General features: G+C 36.7%; 1 protein-coding gene across 4 annotated transcripts in view; it reads left to right on the top strand.

Moving 5' to 3' along the window:
• Nucleotides 1–27,372, top strand: part of KCNJ3 (potassium inwardly rectifying channel subfamily J member 3) — a 214,437-nt gene that overhangs the window by 5,336 nt on the left and 181,729 nt on the right. For 3 of the 4 annotated variants that reach the window (XM_070422968.1, XM_070422966.1, XM_070422965.1), the window contains one exon: nucleotides 7,362–7,578. The exons of the other annotated variant lie outside the window; for it this stretch is intronic. In XM_070422968.1, the coding sequence (XP_070279069.1) occupies nucleotides 7,362–7,578 (217 nt within the window). The remainder of the gene's footprint in view (nucleotides 1–7,361; nucleotides 7,579–27,372) is intronic. 4 annotated transcript variants of the gene reach the window in all.

Below are 27,372 nucleotides of genomic sequence, written 5' to 3'. Positions count from 1 at the left end.
GAGAGAGATAGAGAGTTAGAAACATCGATGAGAGAGAAACACCGATCAGCTGCCTCCTGTACATCTCCCACTGGGGATGTGCCCGCAACCCAGGTACATGCCCTTGACCGGAATTGAACCTGGGACCTTTCAGTCCGCAGGCTGACGCTCTATCCACTGAGCCAAACCAGTTTCGGCAGGATATGACTTTTTAATCCTTGCTAGTATGAAAGTTTTCATGCATATTTCTGTTGAATTCTCTACGTTTTGATGGAAGTTTTTTTATAACTTCTCTGCCCTGTTTTTAATTGTTATTCACTTATATGAAAGCAAATTTTACTTCAACACTATTTCTGTCTTCCAAGCTTGTGAATACTGAAATTTATTTATTTAAATATAGATTTTCCAATTTTATGCCTGGAGCAGTTGGTCCTTTTTCTACTCAGAAAACAAAAAAGGAAGCAGATTAAATTAAAAACATTAATATACTATGAAGTTATTTTTATGTTAATATTTATAAGTTTATCAACTCTTTTAAGATGACTATTTTTCTTCTCTTATTTTTGTCTTCATGCTGATTTTTATTAGATTTTTATATTTATTCTAGTTTTCTTTTTCTTTTGACCTAAAATATTATGACTAATGAATAGCAATGTCATGTTAATACATCATCTAGTTGAAAGTTTTAATAAAAATGTCTGGATTAGGGAGTTGAGATTGATGGCTGGAATGTTGGACCCTGTAATTTACTGATGGGTAAAACGGATTTGGACATTTCACATACTTCTTTCTACAAATCTAATACTAGAGGTTGAGTGCCCTAGATTTACATCTTATTAGGGGAAGGTTTTAATTGTCTTTTTTGATATATTATTCAGGAATTTACAAACTTATTCAGAAGCTGTCATATGTATGTATGACATATAGGCACTCGGTTAATCCTTATTCACATAAACTAAACCTAAAATCAACTATTATTGGATCTATATTTTGAAATAAAGAGATAAGGAAAAAATTTTCTTATGAAAGTATATTTTTATTCATTGCAGGTAGTCATTGTCTTTCTTTCCTGAGAGGTCAGCTGTGCAACCCTTAATTTTCACTTGTTGAAAAAGTAATGGTGTACAATCTTCTTCTAGTGTATCACATACATTATTTTTGTATCACTTTTTAAATTCTTTATTTATATGGATACTCAAAATTGGGTGTTATCTGGCTTACTCATATACGTGTGAACAAGTGAAGATGCAATAAAAAACAAAATTGTTGGACTCTTTCACTGATTGAGCCAGGCCAGTTTGCACTTTAGTTTTTAACTTCTTTTTAAAAAAAGTTAAACCTACAAATGATTATTTAAAAAAAAAATCCAGTTTTTCTGAACATCATATAAGCTGTTGATAAAAATATTCAAGGAGTCTAGAACTGAATACCCCAGAATTCTTAGAGCTAGATCCTATAATTTGGGTGAATTTTTTACATGGATTAATTATGACTTGGGGAAAAAAAAAAGAACACAATTCCTATTTAGTCTAGCTTTGTTTTCTCTGACACAAGTACAATAATTTTAAAATCTATAATTGTTATTATTTTAAAAAATAGTAGTAATATGTTGTTTTGTTTGCTTTTGTTCTTTATTTTTAACTTAGTACTGAAAAGGACAGGGTGGCTTGTACTCAGGAGAATACAGGCTGAATAAATAAGGGAAATAAAGATCCAAATATAAACAGCAGTAGGTAAGGAGAAATAATAAAGGGAAGCAGGAGAAGGCATTTAATGCATTTGAGGTTGCTTGTAAGTAGGAGGGCGCTTGTGCATGGAAGGATACAAATTCTGTCCACAGTTATTATAAATTCCATAAAAGGCCCCTAAACAATTATAAAGCTTTTCTTTCATTTGAATGGCATAAAAGTCTCACATGATTGATTACAACACAAATTCCATTCCATTCCATGAGGTACTTTCTTTTTATAAAGTGAACATATTTTTATGGGATAAGTAGCTTAGTATTAGAAAATCTTTATTTTAGAATTGATGTTGGCCATAGGGTTTTCTACTTGATATTGATGGAATGTCAAGCTTACATAGTCAAAAGAAATGCTCACTTTAATCGTACATGGTCTAAATAAAATGATACATCCACACACTTCTCTACCTGACCTTAATTTTGGTCTGAGTCCCAAAACCATTGCCAAAACTGCTTTCAGTCACAAGGCATTTTTTATTCCTTATCGTGGTGCTGGCATTTGGGCTCATTTCCTAATTTTAGCTTCCAGAGAGTACTCTGACCTCATTCCATGTGTTTTCTTCCTGACTTCAGCATATATTCAACACACACACACACACACACACACACACACTCACACACACACACACAAATAGAAGTGAAATTACTGATAAAATCCTGGGGAGGTGTTTAGCAAGACTGGTTTACCCTCTCCAGCTGGGCCTGATTTCCTTTTCTTTCTTTCCCTTTCCCTACAACTGGCTTTCAGTGCCCTTTTGCAGTAGGGACTTGTGGGAGGTGATGGGGTGTGGATCAAAGTGGTTCTCAACCTTCTGGCCCTTTAAATACAGTTCCTCATGTTGTGACCCAACCATAAAATTATTTTTGTTGCTACTTCATAACTGTAATGTTGCTACTGTTATGAATCGTAATGTAAATATCTGATATGCAGGATGGTCTTAGGCGACCCCTGTGAAAGGGTCGTTCGACCGCCAAAGGGGTCGCGACCCACAGGTTGAGAACCGTGAGAACATGATAGAGGTAAATTTCATGAGTCAGATGATAGTGACTAAATGTTTCATTCAAAATTTCCCAAGCCTCCCTTGGAGCCAGGACAGACCACAGTGGTTATAATTAGAACAGAGTAATGGGTTAGAGAAATGGGAGAAAGGCAGCAACGAGATTGATTGTATTGGTGAAGTGTGTTCTTGCTGAATGAATGTGGACAACTGGTCACAAATCTCCCAGAAGGAGGATGGCCAAATGTGGATCTGCTATGCCAAGACAGTGCTAAATGTGTATTCCAGGTGTGTGTGTGTGTGTGTGTGTGTGTGTGTATCTTTACACAAGTGCTCAACAGGTTTTTTTTTGTTTGTTTTTGTTTTTTTTGTAATATAAAAGCCATTTATCAGTAAAGTATGTGATTGGGACTATCATGATAGTCCCTTCAAGTCATCTCTGACAGATCTTTTACCACCTGTAGTCAGAATTGTAATTAATTATTGTGTGGGCCTTTTTGGACTCTCAGTTTAAAGTCATTTGACATTACCTGCTTCTTTGAAATTAGTACATGTGACGATAAAATGAGCAACAAGCCTTAAATTCTATACATATATTTATTTGCACATAATTTAAAATCTGTATCATGGGAATACTATTTTTAAATAATAATATTTTTCTTATTATTTGTGAAAAATAACTTAGAAATGATTTTCACAACCTAAATTGTAAAAACAATCATTTAAAAAATCCATGATCTCCTAATTATAATTTTTGGGCAGTAAATTTAAACAAACTTTAAGCTATAGATTTCTTTGATTTTTATTTTAACTCCCAGCATTTGTTATAGTTCAGTCAACCAGAAAACCTTTCAAATGGAGGAAAGTTTTTATTTCCTTCCCAAAATTCTATATAATTGAAAATGGAAGTTGTATTAAAGCCAACTCTGGTCCTATTGTTTTCAAATTATGTTCTGAATTTTTAAGAATTTCCAAATTCCGATGAATTTCTTTTCACTTTCCTGTTTACTCAGTAGTTTTGTAGTTCTAAGTGATTATTTCATCAATTGACGTCAACATTAGTTATCCACACTTTACTACATCAATCCTAATCTTTAGCAGCTGTTTTGAATTATTGTTGATCTCCATCATATCTATTTACACATTTTTATCTAGAAAATGATCATGGTTCTGTGTTCCCTTTGAAATTAGGAGGTTTAAAGAACTAAAGGAGATAATTGAACCATTAACAAATTACTCTATAAAAGAAAGATTTCTTCTTATATATCATAAGAGATAACATAATAAAGGTTAAATTGGTTTTTATCTAAAATTTCTTACACCTATTGTCAAAATTTCTGGGCCAATTGATAGTTAAATAAGAGAATTAGAAATATCAATGGACTATCAATGCTGCTGATTTATTACATAGTCCAGGTAGAGATCATGCTTTAATTTTATAAAGGACATGCACAACCCCTTCCTCTTCCCCTCCCCCTCTCCCTCCCCTTCCCCTTCCACTTCCCCCTCCCTCTTCCCTTTCCCCCCTCCCCTCCCCTCCCCCCTCCCCTCCCCTCCCCCCTCCCCTCCCCTCCCCCCTCCCCTCCCCTCCCCCTCCCCTCCCCTCCCCCCTCCCCTCCCCTCCCCTCCCCTCCCCTCCTCTCCCCTCCCCTCCCTTCCCCTCCCCTTCCCTCTCCTCTCCTCTCTTCTCCTCTCCTCTCCTCTCCTCTCCTCTCCTCTCCTCTCCTCTCCCTTTTCTTTTCATATACATGTGTATATCACAGTTCCTTGAACAAAAGATTTCTCACTCTGCTTATACAAGTCCAGAGACTTAAAACTATGCATTTTCCCCTTGGCCCCAGAAAATGTCTGCAATTGCATCAGAATTAGAAAAACCTAGATTAGAATTTTTTGTAAGCCTAGAGTAGAAGTATATGCTTCTGAAAATGTATTCTGTAGGCATATGTAGGTTTCTAGAACATCATAGGTGTTTGATTGAACATAAACTTGCTCTAACTAGGAGCTCAGATTTTAAACAAGTCCACAACTCTAAGCACCTTCCAACTAAAACCACATCCTCCTCTCTATAAATAAAAAAGCATTCTATTTAATCCACAGTGATTAATAGGTTTCCCAGTCTATAATAAGTGAAGAAAGCAAACAAAAATCGGGGAGGTAAGAAAGTTGAAATATTTGATTGTCTAACATAAAGAAGACCTGAAGATAAAATTGGGGATATAGAGTCTCTGAGTCATTTAAAAGAAGGGTAAATTAGATAGTATCCACTGGCAAATACTTTTCAATTAATACGTAGGGAATTTCACTTACTTGAAAAATATATAAACATGGAAAACATCTTTCAAAGCAATGTAATATTACTACTTTATCCACAGTGCCACGTAAGAGGTACAGTGCCAAGTTTTTCCTACCAATACTTGGATAGGACATAAAGCATTGGTGGTGGTGGGAGGGAAGGTATAATTTTGAGTATATAGGGCAGATTTCTTTTAAATAAGAAGGTATATGGAGTTTGAATAGAGCATTTCCATGCATATTTAAGTCTAAATTACCTATATGTGAATAAACTGCTTTGCTAAAAACAAAATATTTCTTACTCTAGGTTGGCATTCTCCTGATAGACTGCCTACCTGGTATTTCTAGGCTACTTCTTTTCATGGGTTGTTGGATGATCAGTGAATTTAAAAGTTAATTACTCAAAAGCTTTTAGAATGAGGCAAAGGCTTAATAGCAAATATATACAAAAAAGGAAGATAAATTTAATTTTGAGGTACATATATACTCATTAGAAAAATGTATCTTCTTTGGGGAAAATGATTTTTTAAACAAATGGGAAATTTTTATAGAATTATCTTTGTGAACACTTCCATTTAGTACTGAAAATTCAGAGCTTAGAATAGTTAATAAATGAACAATTATCTGTTTATCAATTATAAACATCAGAGTACCACCTTGTGTTTATATAGCACCTGTTTCTTAGTAGATGAGATAACAGTGACACAGGGTTTTTGTTTTGATTTTGGCTTTTACTGTGTTATATTAATTAATACTTATACAACTGTGTAGTTGAAAAGAATCTGGTCTCATCCATATTTTACTAGGTTGAAGACAGGTTCAGAAACATAGGTGACTTCTACTAGCCCAGAAACACCCAGTTTTCTCTAATATTGGTTGGTAGAGCTACTGTTTTTATTTTTGCACTATCAGGTTTTTTTCATGGATTTTTCTTATCAGTAATCTCTTTCATGTCTTTTTTTTAAATGAACCACTCACAAGGTAGAGAAGATAAATAGTCTCAATATTTTCATTGGATTTTTTTCTACATAAATAAAAGTCCTGAGTATCATTAGTTAGAAAATAGCCTCTGAAATTCTGCTATCGAAACTCTTTGTGGCACTTGCTGCCGTACAATTGCCCAAAATTTGAAACTCTAGGTTCTGTTTTGCAATAGAGTACATCTTCCTAAAGCACATTTCTCAGTGTTTTCACACTCATCTATTCTACATAAAAAGCCAATGTATTTCTTGGAATTTTGAAAGTAAGGGTTTTGTCTTCCAACTACCACTTCATTGGACAGACCTGTTAACAGATTCTGTGATACTATTTTGTTCATTGAATTAGCTTTGCAAAGAACCTGTTAAAAGTTTCCAAGCCCCATTTCACAAACAGCAAGCATCATTATATAAATTAAACTTTAATATTTGTTTATATATGATCCTTATAAGTAACAGACACGGAAAATAAAGTAAAAATGAATAGAAAATAAAAATAGGTTTACTTTCATGGTTTGCTAATTTTAAATAGTTGCATATTTAAGTTTCAATAAGGTTTACAGTGATTTATGCTGATTGATATTGGATGCCGCTGCCTCATGAAAGTTTTAATAAACCATAAGTTTATCCAATATAGATTATTAAATGGCATTTTGGTCTTAAAAATTTCTCTTTAGCCCAATTTTGTACACTACTTTAAAATTCACAAAATAAATAGAGAAGTGAACAACTTTAATGCAATTTATTATTAGGAGTTTGAAAGCCATTCAATAATAGCATCTGCCTTTTATTTTTACTGTGAACTGTTGTGTGTGTACATAACATAATTTAATATGGTAACATATTCACTCTTCTATTTTATATCTATTTGTTGCTTTTTAAAAGTCCTGGAAAATAAATTCTTAAGTTTTTCTTTGTAATAATGAAATAAATCTCACTTTAAATTTTGATCAACCTTCTTCAGCTTTAACAAACTCCATAAGAATTGCCTGCTTATTTGCTTTCTGAGAAAATATCTGGCATGCAATGGGTTCCCATGCAGCGATTTATGTCAAGAAGTAGCACATGTGCTTTCAGTTGCACAGTTTGTCCTAACAGCCATTGTTGGACCAGGCATTTCTCCAAAGCTCATGAGTTAGGGAATGGTAATTATAGTAAGTCGTATATTATAAATAATGCATGGATGTCCCGCATGAGCTATGTGGGATTTCGGCCCATTTGCCAGAACATAGCTGCATAAAGATTTGTTTGGAGTTTGTTGCTGATGATTGATAGTGCAGAATGTTGGCAATGATGTAAATTACTGTTAGGCTGCCTTGAAAATTTCAGTGCAAGTGGTGATTTCTTCTCTTTTTCTGTGTGCTTGTCTAGTCTCGGCAGACACCTGAGGGTGAGTTCCTTCCCCTTGATCAACTTGAACTGGATGTAGGTTTTAGTACAGGGGCAGATCAACTTTTTCTTGTTTCCCCCCTCACGATTTGCCACGTGATCGATGCCAAAAGCCCCTTTTATGACCTATCCCAGCGAAGCATGCAAACTGAACAGTTCGAGATTGTCGTCATCCTAGAAGGCATTGTGGAAACAACTGGTGAGTAAAAACAGAGATATACCATCACGTTTCTTTATTTCATAATGGCATTATGTTATATGCACAATGCTTGTCTCAGCTCACAATGATGAAAATGATGACTTGCCTCTTATTTCTTTGTAATATTAAATTTATACTTTTAATATGAAGATTTGCTGTGGTGATGATTGCAGATGTAATATTAACTCAGGAATACTCACTGCAAAAAAAAAAAAAAAAAACGCAACTGAGATGACTCCCTAGAAATGATAATGATGTTCTGTTTTTATTACAGTCTTGGATTTTCTATAATCATAATTTTTCTTTAAAGACTTAAGGTTCAAGTAAATTCTGCATAATTAGTGAGCAGCCTGGACTCAGCATGCACATCCTTGCCTTGGGGATGGTGATTCAGGGTGTCACTGACAGAGCTTTGATATGCTGCTATGTGCAACCTCAATGGAAAATTCCTGTGTGTGTGTGTGTGTGTGTGTATGTATGTGTATGTGTGTGCTTGCACGGACACATGTGCTAAAGCAGCACTTTAATGTCAAAATGGGTCAGTCGATTTCCCCAGATGAACCTTGACCAAAAAAAAATTAAAGCATATTTTTTTCTTCTTTTTCTGCTTTGGGATAAGCTACATGCTGTGTGCTATTTGTTAAGACGCAATGTAGCATTGGTATACCCCAATTTTCTATTCTCTAAGGAGAGTAAAATTGTCAAAAGGAATGAAACAATAATTAGAGTACTTTGTTCGGGGCCTGAACATTGCCTAGTTGGTTTGGAACCTGAAAGGTGTCTGAGAGGAATAATATACTATCCACGTAATTGTATACATATATGTATGTATATTGTGTTGTACCCTTTCTACAAGTAATGAGAAAGAAAGACATATTTTAGCTCTCAATATTTTAACCAATATTGTTTTAACAATCTCAAAACGCTAGTTATGATGCATAAACTATAGTACTATAGAAAATAACATAGGCAGTAACATGGAAACATTCAAACTTCAAAGCCAGGTGGGAAACTACATAATCAAATATCTCTTACCTTTGTAGAAAGCTTTGTCCAAGGAACAGGGTGAAGAGCATTGCAATTTTTCTACACCTGTCAAATAACACCTCTTTGAAAATTGGGCAATATACATAATCTCTATAAGCGTTTCTTTCTCTTTAAAGCATGAATCATGAAATAACCACCTGGAAGCTGTTTGTCATTTTCTAGCATTCTGTTATAGTAATGACTTCAGTTTAAACATTAAGATTTTTAAGAACAGTGAGTAAACATTGAACTCATCAATCTATACTGGAAATTTGATTTCTGTAAAATATTATATGGTTTAAGTCCTCTATTTAGTTTTTTTAACTTCATATTTAAATGATACCATAGTGTATTTCTAAAATGCCATATGTTGATAAAGAATACAATCAATTTACAAAGGCTTTTAATTTAAGAAAATATTTACATTTAAATTTCAATTTTTAGTCATCTTATTTATTGAAGTAGCCATATATTGTTAGAACTTAAACATAGCAGATGTTGCAATTTTTATTGGTGTATTTCGTATATGCTTCTGTCTTTGACACACCTGCTTATAACTTACCAATTGCTTATTATTCTAGTTACTGACACGTGAGAAGTGTCTGTTTCACTTGACAGTCCTAGAAGCCTTTCGTTAGTTCCATCCACCAACCTATCTATCCATTCTTTTTTCCTGTTTATTGCTAGTTTATGATTCTTTCTTAAGAATGAGGACATTTTCCTACAAAATCACAGTGAAATTTTAAAACAGGAAATTTAACGATACCATTACTACCATTTAGTTCTTAGAGCAAGGTCAAATATTATTAGTTGTCCTAATAATTTCTATCCAAGCTATTTCCCCCCTGTTTCAACATCAATTTAAGGATTGCTTGTCTTCTTACTCCCAAGATGGAGTCATTCTTCAACCTTACTTGGTGTTCTTGACCTTGACATACTCAAAAGTACAGGCCAGGTATTTTGTAGCATGTCTCCCCAGTGGAATTTGTCTGAGGTTCCCTTATTAATTCTTTTGATTTTTGACTTCTACATGGACATCTTAAGGGAATTTTGAAGCAGATTGCTTTTTAAGTTTACTTATGTATTCCTTATGTAATTAACATGTCTTCATATTTCAAAAGGCCATGGTTAGTATATAATGTCTTACATAAGGTCATTAGAAGTTTTGTAATATTTAATTATTTGTTAGGACTGTAGGTTTTAATATTTCCTCCCACCTCCCTTTTATTTATTTATTTTTTTAAAATATTTTTTTTATTGATTTCAGAGAGGAAGGGAGAGGGAGAGAAAGATAGAAGCATCAATGATAAGAAAGAATCATGGATTGGTTGCTTCTTTCATGCCCCCTACTAGGAATTGAGCCACAACCTGGGCATGTGCCCTGACCGGAATCTACCTGTGATCTCATGGTTCACAGGTTGATGCTTAACCACTGAGCTATACCTGCTGGGCCCTCCCGCCTCCCTTTTAAATCAAAACAATAACAAAACAATAAACTGACAGAGAATGCTTTTCACAGAAAATATGAAAACTTAATGGAGACTGAGTTTCTTAAATTAGATATTTTCTTTTATGAAGAAGAGATTAAAATCTGCTTCCTCTTAACCTCTTAATTAAGCCTGCTTTCTAGATCTAATATAGCAAGACAAACAGCATAAATATTACTCACAATTTATAGACATTATATCTTGGAAAATTTATCTGACATTTCATTTCTGTATTTGCTCTAATTAAATCCCATACTGTTTCAGATTCTATCAAATATATCTATATTTTCAGACTTCCCTGAGCCTTATAAAAATAGCATAAACATTTTTATGTCTATTTATTATCTTACTAAAATTTACATAGATTCATTTTTAAGGATGTTTCATCCTCTATCCCAGGGGTGGGCAACCTTTTTGTGAGTGCGTGCCAAAATCAGCAAAATCTCTGACTCAAAATTCTTCTGCGTGCCAACCCTAATTTTTTGAGAACATGTTACGCCTACTTGATATCTCTTAAGGTGTACGTATGTGAAGAACCTTGAAGAAATAATAAAATTCATTCGAGCGACAAAAACACAGTATATGATAATGAAAAATACATTTATTTTTCAATGTATACATGTACACTGATAGTCTGACAGAAAACTTTATGACTCCGTTTGATATTATCAGTGGGACTTTTGCTGCTGCATCACTGATGACAGATTTTACATCAGGTTTATATTTCGTGACCTTCAGAGATATGCATGAACTACTACTTTCATCCATCAGGCTACTCATATTATGAGACTTAACAAAATTCATCACTGAGAACAAAGATTCACAAGCGTATGTGGATGAAACCAAACACTGGTTGAATCTAGGAAGGCAAAGAGAATTAGGCAGAGGCATAGAAATTGCTCTTCCCCTCTCTCGTCAATCCATGTCTATGGTCTTTAAGATATCTTGTTATGTAAAATTATTTATTTATCTAAGATGCACCTACACTAAATTTATATGAAAAATAAAAAAGCTGGTATTAAGAAAAAAAGTTGTAAATGGAAAATTATAAGAGAGGGTTTCGCATGCCAGCAAGTTACTGGCGTGCCATGTTTGGCACGCATGCCAGGGGTTGCCCACCCCTGCTCTATCCTCTCATTCTCAATATTTTACTTTCTCCTAATATTTATTGCTTAGAATAATACAGATGAAATCTTTCAGGATATTCTGAGACAGCAGTAATACCCTTTTTACCCTTTTTGTAACAGCCTGTGAATAAACACTTACTCAATGTAACTTCCCATCATACTTAGCATGAAAATACTAAGGTTTTAAAAAATCATGTATTCATTCATTAGACAAGTACTTGGGTGTATACTGTGTGCTCAGAAGTGTTTGAAATGCTGGCGATACAGTGGTGACCAAGACAGGCAGAATCCATTTCCTCATGGAGGTTCTATTGTAAATGGAGGAGGCAGACCACAAAACAACAAAAAAGCAAGATATTATAGATAAAATGTCTTAATAATAAAAGACAAAACAAAACAAGGTTATGGGGAAAAGAGTACATCCCAGGCTACTTCATATTGACAAGGAAAGTCTTTCCAAGGAGGTGACACCTCAGAGGAGACCTGACTGTCCAGAAAGATCTGGAGGCAGAGCTTGGCAGGCCTGGTGAAGGCTGTCAAGGGCTCCGAGCTGGGAATCAGCTTGATTGATTCCAGGAGCTAAAAGAAGGTGGAGGTGGTTGGAGCAGATGAGCAATGTGAAGAGTGGGGTGAGGAGAAGGCAGAGGGGCGGAGGGGCCGCCTCTTCACTAGATGATTGCATTGCACCGACAGGAAGTGGGAAGATTTGATTAAAAAGCAAAGCCTATATTTATATGAAAGTAATAATTTAGTAATCTAAACTGTATATAACAAAAAAAAAATGAAACATTTTTTTTTTCATGGAGTATATTTAACAGTGAGTGACCCTAATGTGTTAGAACTGAATGCAGTTTAGATTTCCACTTTTTATTGTATTGATGCTAACACCCACCTCATTCCCACTTCTTCCCCCCCCCCCCCACACACACACACACATACCTGCATGCGCTCCCTTCACAGCAGTCCTCTGACAAGAATCTGCTTATCTCATTTAGTTTCTGCTTCTTCCAGCTCCTGTGGTCTCAGCAGGGGTGGTTGGAGTAGAGGAATGGGAGATGAGAAATTAGAAAATTAGAAGCTTTCTAATTTCCTTGAAAGTTTCAACTTTCAGCTTGGGATTCACAATCATTACTTGTCCCGCCCTCCTTGGATCGGATGCACCCATTGTTGCCCTCCTTGCTTCAGATGAGGTGGATTTTCACTCCCAACAAGGACCACAAGATTTGCCTCTTCATTAATAACCTTGACCTCATCCAACACATTCCTGGGAACAGGTTACCTCTAACTCCTGCTCCCTTTGCTGCTTCTCCCAGGAGAGAGAGCACTGCTAGAGGCAAACAGCGTAGCAGATTTGGCTCATTAGAACTGGATGCTTTCAAACTTCAATCTGCTCTCTGCTGCTATTTGGCAGTCTGTTTAATTGTCTTTTCTGTACTCCCCAGCTCTCTCCCCATGGGAGCTATTTTAGACCTTGTCTCTCTTTCTGTGCCCCCAGTCCCAGCTGTCCTATCCCTTCCTTGGCATATCATCTCTCCACCTAGTCTATCAAAAATGTAACACTTCAACTTTTATATATTTCTTACTCTCATTAATCCTTCTCTCGTAGGTTTTTTTTTCTTTCCTAGTGTTTGTGGGGGAAAGCATCTTTTTTTCTCTAAAACCATCTCCTTTATAACTAGTTACGTTGTGACTCAAGCTCCAAAACTTACCAATACGTACCTAATATTTAAAATCCCATCCACTCTATTTGCTTTCAAACATTTCTGTGTTTTGTTTTTTTGTATGAAAAAATACAAAATCTCATAATTTGTCACTTTATTCTCAAGGTTGTTCCTGGGATTCAGAGACACCACATTATCCCTCCCCCTTTAGAGTTTCCAATTGTTCCTTATATACCGTGTCATTGCCCCTTCCTAATCCTCCTCTCTGGTGTTTCCTGTATCTGCCCTCGTCTTCTTTTCCTTAGTATCTAGATACTTGCCTTTTGGTTTTTAAAAATATTTTTGATTGATTTCAGAGAGAAGGGAGAGGATGAGAGAGAATCACAGATTGGCTGCTTCCTTCACGCCTCTCCCCCAGCCCCCAATGGGGATTGAGCCCACAACCCTGGGCATGTGCCTTGACCCAGATTCAAACCATGACCTCCTGGTTCATGAGTCAGTGCTCAACCAATGAGCCACACTGGCTGGGTGCCTTTTTCTTTTTTAAATGAATTCTCAAAGTACAAATTCACCATTCCTGTGGAACCTCCTACCAGCTATGATCTTATAGTTGCTATTCATTTTCAGGGCATTTTAATTTAGAGTCAATTTGTCCAAGTGCCAAGTCATCACTTAACCTTCAAATTACATCCTCATTTGGAAAGTTTGTCTGTAGCAGAGATTGCAGTTTTATCCCAGACTTCTTCCCACACCATTTCCAATTAGTTTGTTCATTTCACAAATACCTACGGAGCACCTATTACAGGATACACACTATTCTCGACCATAGGGGACACATTTGTGCCCTTGTGGGTACATATATTCTTTTTTCTCATTTTTAAAAATTAAATTTATTGTGGTAACATTGAATAACATTATATTATTTTCAGATGCATAAGATTATATAGTTCGACATCTTTTTCATGCTGCCCACCTGAAGACTAGTTTCCTTCAGTTCCCATATACTTGACCCCCTTTTACCCACTTCACCCTCCCTCTACCTTGTTTCCTCTCTGGGTACATATATTCCTTATTGAGGAAGCAGACCACAGAATGAAGTAGTGTTTCATCTAGAGTGTGAGAAAGTGATGCGTGCTGTGGGAAAAAATAAAGAAAGTCAAGAGAGAGACTGGGAGTGTAGGGAGATCAGGGTAGGCTGCAGGGAGAAGGGGACATTTGAACTCAAACACAGTGAAGAAAATACCTAGGATAAGGGCATTCCAGGAGGAAATTTCAGTAAATGCTCCAAAGGAACCAGGTACCTGGCTGTTCCTTTCTCTTAGTTTCCAAAGTCTCTCAATTCAACTGTTCCTCTTTAAGCTTGCAAAATGTACTTCTAAATCACAGTAGTTGTCTCAGGAATAGGTCCCTGTCTCTAGGATCTCTGCTTGCATGCAGATTGTGCAGTACTGCTTGGTAAATTTTCTTACAACACTCCTTTCATGATATACCTTTGTCCCAAAATTCCTAATGACTGCCAAATCCGAATGCTTTTATTTCTTCCTGAGAAAATTAGGCTGCTCTTCCTCATGTAATGCCTGTCCATACACTGATGCTCATTCTTGGTTTCCATGTCTGTAATAATACAGGACCATGTAAGTTTGTCGGGCCCTTTAAGAGGAATATCTGGGACTCCAGCAGCTTCCACGTCCCTCAGCCACAATCCCCACTGGTTTTTATAGCCCAAAGTTATGGAGACTTCTCTTCCAAGCTCTGGACCGCTGTCCTAGGGATCTGGTATGGGGCTGGGGCCCACTGCTTTTCACAGGGGGCCTTAGAGATATCCCTCTCAATTAAATAAATGCCACGTGTGGGTGTTGGATCAGCCTATTCCACACTTCTGCCCCTCCTAGCAGTCTCAATGTGCTTTCTTCTTTATTTCTCTAGTTGTAGGACTTCCATTCCTACAACCAGATTTCAGCCAGATTTTAAGAGGTTCTGAATGATGGTTATTCTGTATTTTAGTTTTAACTTTGATGTGGTTGTGGGAGATGGCGAGTACCAGCGGTTACCTACACTGCCATCTTGGTTTCCCTCTGGATTTGTTCTTAAGGAGAGTGAGAAGGCCACCCTAAAGGACATAGCAGGAGCTGAGACAGGAAGGTGAAGTAGAAGCTCATCAGCAGGGAAAGGGGAGCTGGGCATTCTGGCCAGAGAAACAGTAAGTGAGAATTCATTTTGTTAGAGGAATCACATGATTTGGTACAGTCAGAGCATAGAAGAGGTGGAGCGGAAGTGGCTGGAGATGAGCCTATCCCTGTGTCATAATTATACCTAATTCTTCAAGCAATAATACCCTTGAATGATTTTAAGCAGGAGAATGCCATGATCAGATTTGTTTGATAGAAAGATCCCTCTGGCTGCAGGTGGAGGATGGATTGAGCGGGACTGAGACCGGAGACAGACCAGTTATTAGGCTGTTACAATAGGCCAGACCAGAGGTAATTGGGTCCTGCATGGAATTGTCTGGCTCAGGCAACTATGTGATTTTTGAAAATAATGAGAAAAGCCTCTAGTTTAAAGCTGTTACTTATGATTAACCAGGAATAGGAAAAAGGGCCACAGGATCCTTCCCACTGAGGTTCCACAGGCTATTTAAAAGAAGTCAAGACACCCAAAAATCAAAAGATAAATTGAGAAAAAATGAATAAAACAGCACAAACAAGCTATTGACTCTTCTTATTAGTGAAAAACATTTTCAAATTTTCTAATGAATAAAGCACAGAGGAGAGCTCAACTTGTGAATAATTGAGATGTGCTAATAATTTTCCTCCTGAATGATTCCACAGTATTTAGCTTTATTAACTGTAATGAATCATTACTCCTTAGTGATCTGTCAGAAGGTAGTGATCAGCAAACCCCCTAGTGTTATTGTAAATGAGGTAGCACTCTCCTGACCATTGGAAATGTTATTCACCCTCCTCATTGCAGTTCTGAGTCATTAGCCTGTGAGCTCTTTATACTTGGGGTAGCCAGGCCCTAAATCAGGGGCATCGATGGGTTGTCTCTCTGGTTGCTTTGTTTTTGCCCAGATTGATGTTACTTTTTAAAGTAATTGCTGCCATTTCAGAAGACATTCCACCTCATCAGATAAAAGTTCAAGGCATATAGATATGTATATATTAGAAATCTCAAAGTACCTTCCTCCCAGTAATTTTTATTATTATACATTGATTAAATATTTATTGCTTCCTAATTATGATAATTTTTTAGAGATCCTTTTCAATAAGTCTTTGAGTGAAAAGAAAACCAAATTTTTTTTGGGGGGGGTGTATTGATATTTTTTAATTTAAAGCAACTTTTTATGACCAATTCCTAAATAAAATCCTACCTCACCATTCTCTTTCAATAGGTCATTGTAGAAATTTTCAACGGATTTTGAAAATTAATGCCTAAATATTGAGGCAGGAAATAGGGTGGCCAACAATCTTGGTTGCCCTGGGACTAAAAGGTTTTCTGGGCCAGGGGGGCTTTCAGTGCTAAAATCAAGCTGGGATGGTTGGTCAGTTAAATCTTCCTACATCCCGGTTTCAGTTTAATTGAGAAATTTGAATTATTAATAGTGGAATAGATCTTTTCAAACTCATGATGGGTGTTACTCCATGCTCTTACTCTGTTTTTGTCAACATTGTCTCAAAACTACATAAAAAGGATATTTTCACTTACACATTTTCTCTATAATTTTATTGCTATCTTTTATAGAATATTTAATTAATGAAACGTGGGGTTCGGGGTTCAGACTTCTTCTCCTGGGTTCTTGTCCGACGAAGTTGAAGAATAAATTTGTGGACTAACAGATTTCTTTCATAAAAATGTAGAAGTTTATTGAAAGCATATACAAACTTCATCTGGGCAGGGGTGTTCCCAAAGGGGACTCCTTGGGGTGGGCCCCCAGATGGGAAAAGCCTGCTCTTTCTCTCTCTAATGGGAAAAAATAAAAAATCTGTAATCTGCTGAGTCTCTTTGTCTCTGGGTTTATAAAGGCTGTTGCTCCTTGTCTGAACATGACCTTTTCTAATTGGACCCTTTCCCTAATTTGGGACCCCCGTGCTTTCCTCTGCTACATAGTATTAGTTTCAAAGCTCAAAGCCCGCATGGTGCCCCTCATTCTCCACTTATCTTGCTGGTTGGAGTTGCTTTTGAACTTCCTTATGGCTCTCTCTCAGGTGTCCTGGTTGAGGATGTTTTATTACCCCTCTGCTCTTCCAGCTGCTCAGGTCAGGGCTGCTTTAATTGCTCAGGCCAGAGATACCTCTGTCCTTTGTTTATGGCTGTTTTATTTGCTCAGGCCAGAAATGCCTCCTGGACCCTCACTTCCTGTGTGCCTAATTAAGTTAGCTAGCTAACCCTTATCATTAATACCATCCTTAGCTTCTTAGGATGGAAGTTTCTCCTTTTTTTTGAGTAGGAGGTTGGATGGGTAAATTACTGTGAGTGAGGTGGGTTGGACAGTATTGACACTGTATTTGTCACAATCTTGCCAACGGCTGATATGAATAAAATATGTTAGCAAACCTTATGAATAACCTAGTTAATTTTTAAATGTAGGCATAGGAGAATTGTAATTGGGGAAAACAGTTTTGGTGAAGATGTGGCATAGTTCAATGACAAGGAACTTCACATTTTAGACATTAACTAATTCATTTTCAGAGATTTTTAAGGTGACATCCAGGGATGACCTACACTAAGACCCTATAAGATACTTATTAAAAATTTAACTTCTGGGTCCTTGCTTAGACTTACATTGTCAAAATGTCTAGTGCTTGTGGCACAGGAAATTTGCATTTTAAAAAAGTACCCAGGTGATTCTTTTTAAAAAAAAAAACACATATATTTTATTGATTTTTTTACAGAGAGGAAGGGAGAGAGATAGAGAGTTAGAAACATCAATGAGAGAGAAACATCGATCAGCTGCCTCCTGCACACCCCCTACTGGGGATGTGCCCTCAACCAAGGTACATGCCCTTGACCGGAATCGAACCTGGGACCCTTCAGTCCGCAGGCCGATGCTCTATACACTGAGCCAAACTGGTTAGGACTAATTCTTATTAAGAAAATAAAGTTTGATAACTTTATTGAATTAACTACTCAACTGCAATATTTTGGCCTAGTCTGTCACACTGACGTTTGATAAAAATGAAGGACAACATAGTTCTTTATAAATTTTTCAAGTCTTCAGAGATGAAGCTTTATTTCACTTCAGACTGTGTAGCCAAATGCAAATTAAGGTGGGTAGAAAAGGGTGAAAATCAGGAGTATGAATTAAAATGCATTGCTATTCATCATCGTAACTAAGAACAAGATGTTATAGCTATTGTGGAACGTTGTGTGAAGATGTAATAGAAATGCCAAACAAGGATGTTAGTACCATTCATTGATGGAGAGAATTCTGATCATTGAAATCGCTGCACATGCATTATTACAGAATTCTTTGTGTGGTTATTTACTGTTTCATAGGAGGGGATGTCATTATGCTTACTGAAAAGTTTCAAAGGACAATTTCCATAATTTTACACTAAGACTGACACTGGCTACTACACAATATAGCTAAACTATTTGAGGCCTTTTCTTTTTTGATGTTATATTTTGTGGAGATTGCAGAAATGAAATAGAAATATGCTTTTAAAGTAGGAAATGATAAGATTTGAGATCCAAATAGGGTGAGTTTATCTTGACAAATAAAAATTCTAGGCCCAATTTAACAGTGCTTGCTTTGATTAATTATTACATTGTTCCTTCTATGCCTTAGGCTCTGTCTGAAGAAGAGCTAGGACCATTAACCCATTCAGCTCACAGAGGAGTGCTTAGAGCTGAAATCCAAGTGGGAAATCATTGCTGCTGTTGTGATTGTTGCGTTAGAAAATAAATGTCGAATGAGATCAATAAGAAGTAATTTTATAAACGGTGGCATTTTAATATTTACTAATGACGCTGATGGAGAGTCTCAGCATGAGAAGGTCTTGTCTTGGGCCATGGGAGGAGAGAGAACAATCAATTCCTTGTTGTCCAAGGATGCCGTAACCTTGGAGCATCACCCTGTGGTAATTATACACGGGGTGCCCTTGCTGAACCGCTTGTGCCAAAAATATCCTCATCAGCCTGAGGGTAACTACTTATGATCTCTCCCTGCTGCCACCTTCAGAGAAGAGCAATGTCTAGACCAGGTGGGAGGGATGCTTAGATCTTAAAGGCTTGTGGAGAAAAGGTTTCTTAGTTTCCCTGACATTACTGTCAAGCCATTTCCCCCTGTGTCTCTCAGTTAATTTGTAATATGATTTAAGCCTTTTTTTTTTTTTTTTTTTTTTTTTTTTTTTTTTTATTTTCCTCTTAAAGTATTACAAAGGGTATTACATAAGTATCCTTTCCCCCCCCCCCCCCGCCCTTGACAAACCACTACCCTCATGATTTAAGCCTTTATTTTAGTTTGCCTAATTTTATTTTCATTTTAGACTTTTTTGTTATTTGAATTAGAAAATGTTCTGCCATTAGTTTTTAGAGACATCTTTACGGACATCCCCGGCAGTATGTAGTGTGTGTTTTACCTCAACATTTAGACACAGATAAACTCTGGTCCTTTGGAGGAATCACTTTCTTCTAAATGCACATGATACGAGGGGATGAGCTCGGGAAGGAAAGAGTGCCTGGGGCCTTGGTGACTAGAGAAGGCTCGGACCTGCTGAACCGAATGCATGTCTGTTTGTGGATGAGGTATCAGCACTTTTTAAAGCACTTTTTCTGTGCGAAGGGTTTACTTTCTGACTCATGCTCCTGATTCAGCAGTTTCCCCCAAATGGCTCCAATCCTCCCGTATTTGGCAGCACTACTTAGAGATTGTGGAGAGAAAATGGTAGTCTCTTTATATGTGTGTATTTATTCAGATTAGCATTATCAGTTCCAAAAATGTTTTAACATGTGTTATCTGTTTCTTTCTGGTTTTGCTTTGCTCTGCAGTTTCTCCCAGTGGCCTTTTCTCAGATGTGCTTCATTATCATTCATTTTAATTTTTATACAGTAAATGGAAAAATGGGAAGGTTTATTAAACTTATATGGCTATTCTCTCCATTAAGTTATGATTTTAATATTTTATAAACTGTAAATTGTAGAATGGTTGTGCCTCACAATCATTCTTTATAAAGAAGTTCAAGTGTCTTAAGTTTTTGAGGCTAAGATTGAAGACACTTTTTGATCATGGACTTTTTATGTCTATCCAATGTTTTTAACTCAGTTATTGAAGATTGTCTAAAAGCCGAATTAGGCTTAAGTCTAAAATGTGTCTGAATTGTCAGTAAAGGAAGGGACCTGACCTTTATGGAGTGCCTTCCTATGTTTCAGGTTCAACGAGACCAACAGTACAGATACCAGTTAAAGTATCCGATATTATTGAAGCTACCATTTAATTATGATACGATATCTTCCCTTGCTTGCATATGCTTGGTACAATCTAATATGCTAATTTCACCTTTAAGGGAGTCTTTATTTTCTTTGTAGTAGAAGTCATAATATTATTAGAACCAGAAAAAGTTGATAGAAAGAAGAAAAAAAGGCACATTTATGATTCTTTAATCTTAGTTGTCACCTAATTCAATAATAGAAATTGGAATGATAGAATTATAAATACACTTTAGTGATAATCTAATCAAAATGTCTATTTGCTGGAAATGGAAACTATGATTCTGTGAGATAAAACAACTTGCCCATTTTTTTCAAAACCAGTTGGCAAAATAGTCTGGAATATGTTAGTGTGCTTTGAGTGTTATTCTGGCATTCTTCTTATTACCAACAATGTTTCATTTACTTAACTGTATCTCTTGCTTACCTAGTACTACTACTACACAATTTATGGTCACAGAGACTGTATTTTGTTAAGAAATGTCAAATGATCTTTTTTTCTCTCTGTTACTTGGCTCTAAGTTTTAGATCAGATCATCTACTTGCCTAGCTCAGTAGAGGGGAAGGTCAGTCAAGAGATTAGTGCCTTACAGACTGTATCTTGAACAACTTTAAAAGTTCTTTTCTGAGCAAATACAATAAGAGTGGTGGTTATTGAGATATTCATATTTTCAATAACTATTAATTAAACAACCTTTAGATATAAAGCACAAATACAGGCACTGGGGACACTATGGTGAATAAGAAACTCAGTGGTTCTCAGCCAGCAAAACCCATAATCCAATGAGAGAGAAAACGCTTACAGAAGCAGTGATGAATGGTGTAAATTGGGATGTATACCAGGAGATGGAGGGCAGTGTGAAGGCCACAATCTAGGCTCAGGAAGGTAAGTGGGAGTTAGCCAGGCATAGAGAAATGTAAAGAGTAGTTTTGAAACACTGTACAAAGTTAGAAGGCTGGAAGTGCAGGAGAAAGAGAACACTTGCTATCTTTAAGGTACTGAATGGCACTCATAGGGTTAGAAGTAGAGTATGTGTGAGGTCACAGGGAAAAGAAGGAGTTGCAGCAGATGGTAGTGGGAGAAGACAGGATAACATAGCAGTTTTTAGTCATGTATGTGTTTGCACTTAATTGTTATGGATAATGGAGAGACACAGGTTTTAAGCATGAAAATGACATGATCACAATTACATTTCTGAATAAAAAGTTACTCTGGCTGACCTTGGGGAAGTGTTAAATGGGGCAAACCTGGAAGTGGGTCAGTCAATTCAAGTGCTATAGCAGGAATTTAGATGAGTGGTGGTTGCTAGTGGAAATTTGAAGAATCAGCAACCACTTTTGGCTAGGCTGTTGGAGAAACCTTCTTGAAAATTTGAATTAAAATATGTTTTCATTGATTTGAGAGAGAGAGAGATGGGTTGGCTGCTTCCTGCAAGCCCTTACCAGGGGGATCAGCGGGCAACCCAGGTATGTGCCCTGACTAGGAATCCAACAGGTGACCTTTTGTGCTTGGGGTGACGCTCAACCAACTGAACCACACTGGCCAGGGCAAAAACTTGAATTTAATAAAATTTGATGTTGCCCTTAATGAAGTTTGAAGCCTGAAGATGAAGAAGAGACACTTAAGATTGTAAAAGTGTAGGGTTAGGGGTGCAAAAATGAAGGGACTAGATAGAGGAGTTTCTAAATTCGGATTTGGACCGAAGAGTGTGATGTATAAAGTGGAGAAAGCTGGAAAGATATTGGATATCCTAGGGTGCTAGAACTTCAGTTATTAGGCAAAAAAGATCATAGGTCTTTAAGAGGAGAGTGCTATGTTCTGATTTGTACTTAAGTCTGTGTAAAATAGAAATAGTGTGTATTAATAGTGTGTATTTATCATTTTGTTGTATTCTGTGTTCATTTTGTCCTTCCTGGGAAAGGAAACATAGGTTAAATGGATATAACTTAAATCCATTTAGCTTTTGAATATGCTTTATATCAATGTGATGAGTACATTTATAAATCAGATGATATATGCTCAGTGCTTTGGTAAAAATAAATAGTCTGAAATTATTATTTTAATCCAAAATTTGTTGCTAAAATTAATTTTAAAGAGTTATTAAGTACTTAGAATATTTGTCTTCAAAACACAATCTTTTAAAGGTACAGTGATATGAAAATATAATGTCCAATTAAAGTGGGAATCTAAAACCTTTTCTAGAAGATATCTGTGAAGATATTTAAAATCATTCAATTATACATGTGTACTCTGTAATTTAAAATTAAGTTCTAGAGAGCACTTTTGAATCATGCCCCACTTGTCTTTTAGAATTCTTTAAGAAATAAAATTATAATTGAAGAAAAAGTAAAATCTTAGACATTTGATATGTTAAAATTAGATGACAAATTTTATAGTTATGGATTATGCTATTAATGACACTGTCCATTTAATAAGATTCTATGAGTATCTTAATTGCAAAATGTCGATATGTATGTGTCTTCTCATGAGCATACTGAAAGTTAATAAAGAGCTCTTATTATTTGATTTGTGCAGTTATGAGAATAACTTACTTCAATAAATGCTAACTATAGATACATTCTGCCCCAACTTTGCTTAAAATAAATTTCAAACTTATTTAGGAAAAAAGGTATAGATAAATCAATTATTTATTTTTAAATATATTTTTATTGATTTCAGAGAGGAAGAGAAAGATAAAAACATCAATGATGAGACAGAATCATTGATCAACTGCCTTCTGCACTCCCCACACTGGGGATTGAGCCTGCAACCCGGGCATGTGCCCTGACTGGGAATCGAACTGTGACCTCTTAATCCAACCACTAAGCCATGCCAGCCTGGCTAAATCAATTATTTTTATGGTTCAAGGATTTTCTTTTGATGTGTCTCCAAGATCTGTCTAAGTTGTTATACATTTCCTGCTTGTGCAGTGGTTTTTACTCTGCACACAAAAGTGAGAATAGAGCATAATCTGTTGAAAAATGCCTTCCTTGACACATTTCATTTTCTGGAACTGTGACAGCAGTTATGTGCCATAGGCATGGGGGTATTGCCTTCCTGCATTCACTTTGCCATGCCCCAATATAATGTGGTTTCACTTTGGAAAATGAGGATCTTACATGACTGGGAGAATAAAATCTGATGGTAGTGGATATAGGAAATTCTGTATTACCATTACATTATACATGTAAGGTTTTACTTTACCTTATTTATAAATATAGGTTAAATGTTCCATTTTAATTTTGTTAACACATACACCTTTAATGTAGAGCTGAGACTTGAAGTGTTATTTGACTCTGAAGAGTTTTTAATGGCTCATCTGGGCTTTTGATGATTCCTTGGGGATATTATTCTGCTGCTTAATGGTCCATGTTTTAAAATAATTTCCTTAGACATTCAAAAATCTTAAAGAAATATAACTTCATTGGTAATAGTCTCAACTTAAGTCATTTATTTTTAAAAAAATCAAATCTTTCAAATTGTTACTGGTTTGGATCACATTCTCCCACTGTCATTTACTAGTCAGCTAATAAGTATTTATTAACTGTTTTTTTCCCCCTCCCTCTCTTCAAAATTCTCTTTTGGAGATTTGTCTTCAGTTACTTTCTGCTTTTTATATCTTGCATCCTCTACCAACTGCTTGGGTGTTTTGGGAATATAGTTTTCTTTGGAAGTTTCCGATTTTGGAAAATGGTAATATACCTCCTCCACTTATCTCTCAAAGAATTCAAATAATGTATAAATCATGTGTTGCAGAATAGAAGTCCTGTATAGGAAAATGTCTCCAAACTCGTGTGTTTCATTTTTACCCCCCTCACCCCCATTCCCACACCACTTATTTAAAAACATGAACTTCAAGGTTCTACTTCCAGTATTTTTTCTTACAGATACTTGACTAATTTTTTTGTATCAAAATTTATTTCACTAGTTCTTGACAATATTCTTAACATTTTGTTTAACTATTTGGTGTAATCTACAGAGATCTACCAGTAACCTGAAAATTAAGTTATGGAAAGAGTATAAACTAAATTTATTTAAAAGCTGTATCTTCCAGTATTTACAGAATACTGTAAGTCCTTTTATATGGTTTCTCACATTGAAAGTCTGATTGTATTGAAAACTTCTAGAGTGCAGAGGTTATACAGAATATTGACTTTTTAATATGGTATCTAGAATAGTCTATACCTGCATGGCTAGCTACTGTGGTAGAAGGAATGCTGAGTTAGAATCCAGATCTGCCCTTCACTGGCCATATTTTCTTTGCCAAGTCAAATGGTATTCTTGAGTAAAATTTTCCTATTTACAATATATGAGTAATGTTTCTTGTCCTGTTTCTTCTGAGGCAAAGAAAATGTATATATTTTTGAAATTATTAGATGTGAGAATATATAAAATACGATTTTGATAAATGACAATTACTTAAACATTATTTTCTTATGTCATTTTCATCTTGTTAGTATTTCACTTGTGTCATTATCTCCCAATTATGTTTCTTTAACCCTTATGATTGTATAAAAAGTTTAATAGCATTTTATGTCATTTTGCATATATTTTCAGGAAAGATACATCTGTGGCTATTGTGACCTCATTTTTTATGACAGTATACTTATAGCCAGTAAAACTGCTTGACATTTTATTTTTATTTTTATAGAAATAGCCTTGCGGTTTCCTTATATCTACTACGTTATGTACTTACTAGGGGCCCAGTGCATGAATTAGTGCACCTTGAAAGGACCTGTGGTCCACGAGGCTGTGGTAGTCACAGGGGCAGGTCTCGTTCCATCCTCTGCGCCCAGGCCCAGCTCCTCCCACCGCAGCCCTGGCCTCCTGTCTGCCGACAGCCTTGCTCCCACTGCTGCCGTTCCCACACGCTGGTGGCATTGTCTGCACGGAGCAATTGGGGCCAGCACCAGCAGTGGGTGCAAGCGGGGCTGGTGCTGTCAGCAGGTACGAGCAGCGGCTGCTGCCCCAAATGCCCCTCAGGAGCAGGGGGAGGTGGAGAAGCCCTCAGGGACGATCAGGGCCAGCAGCCGCTGCTTGCACCGCTGATGGCACCGAGTGATTGGGACTGGCGCCAGGCACTGGCAGTGGGTGCGAGTGGTGGCTCTGGCGCTGGCTGTGGGTGTGATAGGGGCCAGCACTGGTAGCAGGTGTGAACGCTGGGCGGGACTGCGGTGCATGGGAGCAAAGAATTTTTAGTAACTACCAGATGTTAGCCCCAATGACAGTGACTGGTGCCCTGCCTTGGTCTGGCGCCCCCACTCACCTGCTCCACCATCCCACCCCAGGCAATGCCTACCATGTTCCACACACCCCCCCAGTGGTCAGTGCACTCATAGTGACCGGTTATTCGGTTGTTGGGTTGTTTTGGTTGTCCTGCTGTTTGGTCTATTTGCATATTAGCTTTTTATTATATAGGATTTTTATGTATTTTATATACTCTCCTCTAATGCTGGGATAGTCATATAAGTGTCTAGACTACTTTGTATTGATGCCAGTTTGGAAGGGGAATATCTGAAGGATCATATGTTCTCAAAACTTTTGTGATGTATAATAAACCGCTTCCCTATTAATTTATCACACTTTCTGGACATTTTTGTGTTGGTTCCTTAAAGCACTGGAGTAAACCTGTTAGCCTTAGTAAAAAGAGTCAGTTTTTGCAGAGTTGACTTGCCTGTAGAAGAATGTGTTGTATATTTCAACCTGTCGATTTAAAAACAGGTCTGGTGCTACAGAAAAATGGGCTGTTGAATTTAAGAGATTTAGCACACAGGGTGATTATAGACTTTAGGGTCAAGACTACCTGGTTTTAGAGTCTATAGACGATGTATTATTTGCATGATTCTGGGAAAGTTGACTAACTTTCCTCTGCCTTGGTATCTTCATATGGAAAATGGAGGTAGAAATTTTACCTATCTCTTTTTTTTTGAGGAGGGGAAATTAAATTAATGATATCAAAATAAGATAGTAGAGTGAGCATATTATCTAGTACTTAAGTGCCAACCAGTATATATTACTAACTAGAGGCTTGGTGCATGGATTCGTGCCCTGGGGGGGGGGGGGAACGGGGTCCCTCAGCCCAGCCTGCACCCTCTTGCAGTCTGGGACTCCTTGGGGGATGTCCGCCTGCTGGCTTAGGCTCGATACCCCAGGGATCGGGCCTGAGCCAACAGTCAGATATCCCTCTCGCAGTCTGGGACCCTTCGCTCTTTACCGCCTGCCTGCAGCAGAGCCCGTGATCCCAGCTTCTGGCTGAGTGGCGTTCTCCCTGTGGGAGTGCACTGACCACCAGAGGGCAGCTCCTGCATTGAGCATCTGCCCCCTGGTGGTCCGTGTACGTCATATCGACCGGTCGTTCTGCTGTTCAGTCAATTTGCATATTAGGGTTTTATCATATAGGATTGTTATTGTTATAATAAAAATCATCAGTGTTCTAGAATTCTTAATTTAGTTCATTTTTGAAGACTAATAATGTATTAACATATGTAATATACACTAATTTCCTTAGACTAGTTTTTTAAAAAATTACTGATGAAGGATGGACCTGATGGGAACCCATAATGAAATTTTATTAATGAGTACCAGAAATGAAGGCTTCCTCTGTGTCAGCAGGGTTTTCATTGATAAGTGTAAGTTTAACATGATTAGAATGGATTGAAAATTATATTTATTTATGTCAATTTGGAGGGATTAGCTTCAAAATTTATAATGTTTACAATTAGCTTTGCCAGCCAGACAGAAGAATTCACCTATTCTTTAATTTTTAATGTTATTAAATGTCATAAATTATAACAAGAGTAAGGGGCTTTTCTGTAACTGAGTAAGCCACAGTAATTTAATTAAGTTCCTTTTGAACTGGTCCATGATCCAAATGTAATATTGACTGTTCAGAATAATGGTCTTACATCTTATTTTATCATCATCTATATATTTAGCTCCTAAATGAGCTAGGCCTTTCTTTTTCCATTTTGTTATGCTATATTTTTGAGAGCATTTTTCAATAGCTTAATCATTTTCTAAACCATCACCAGTAAAGCATTACATTGGTGTACAATGACTACCAA

This window comes from Myotis yumanensis, unplaced genomic scaffold (assembly GCF_028538775.1).
Source record: "Myotis yumanensis isolate MYYU_CA2020_CCGP unplaced genomic scaffold, mMyoYum1.0.hap1 SCAF_8, whole genome shotgun sequence".
Classification (NCBI taxonomy): domain Eukaryota; kingdom Metazoa; phylum Chordata; class Mammalia; order Chiroptera; family Vespertilionidae; genus Myotis; species Myotis yumanensis.
The sequence above is the reverse complement of the archived record's forward strand: the minus strand, read 5'-3'. Positions and strand labels throughout refer to the sequence as shown.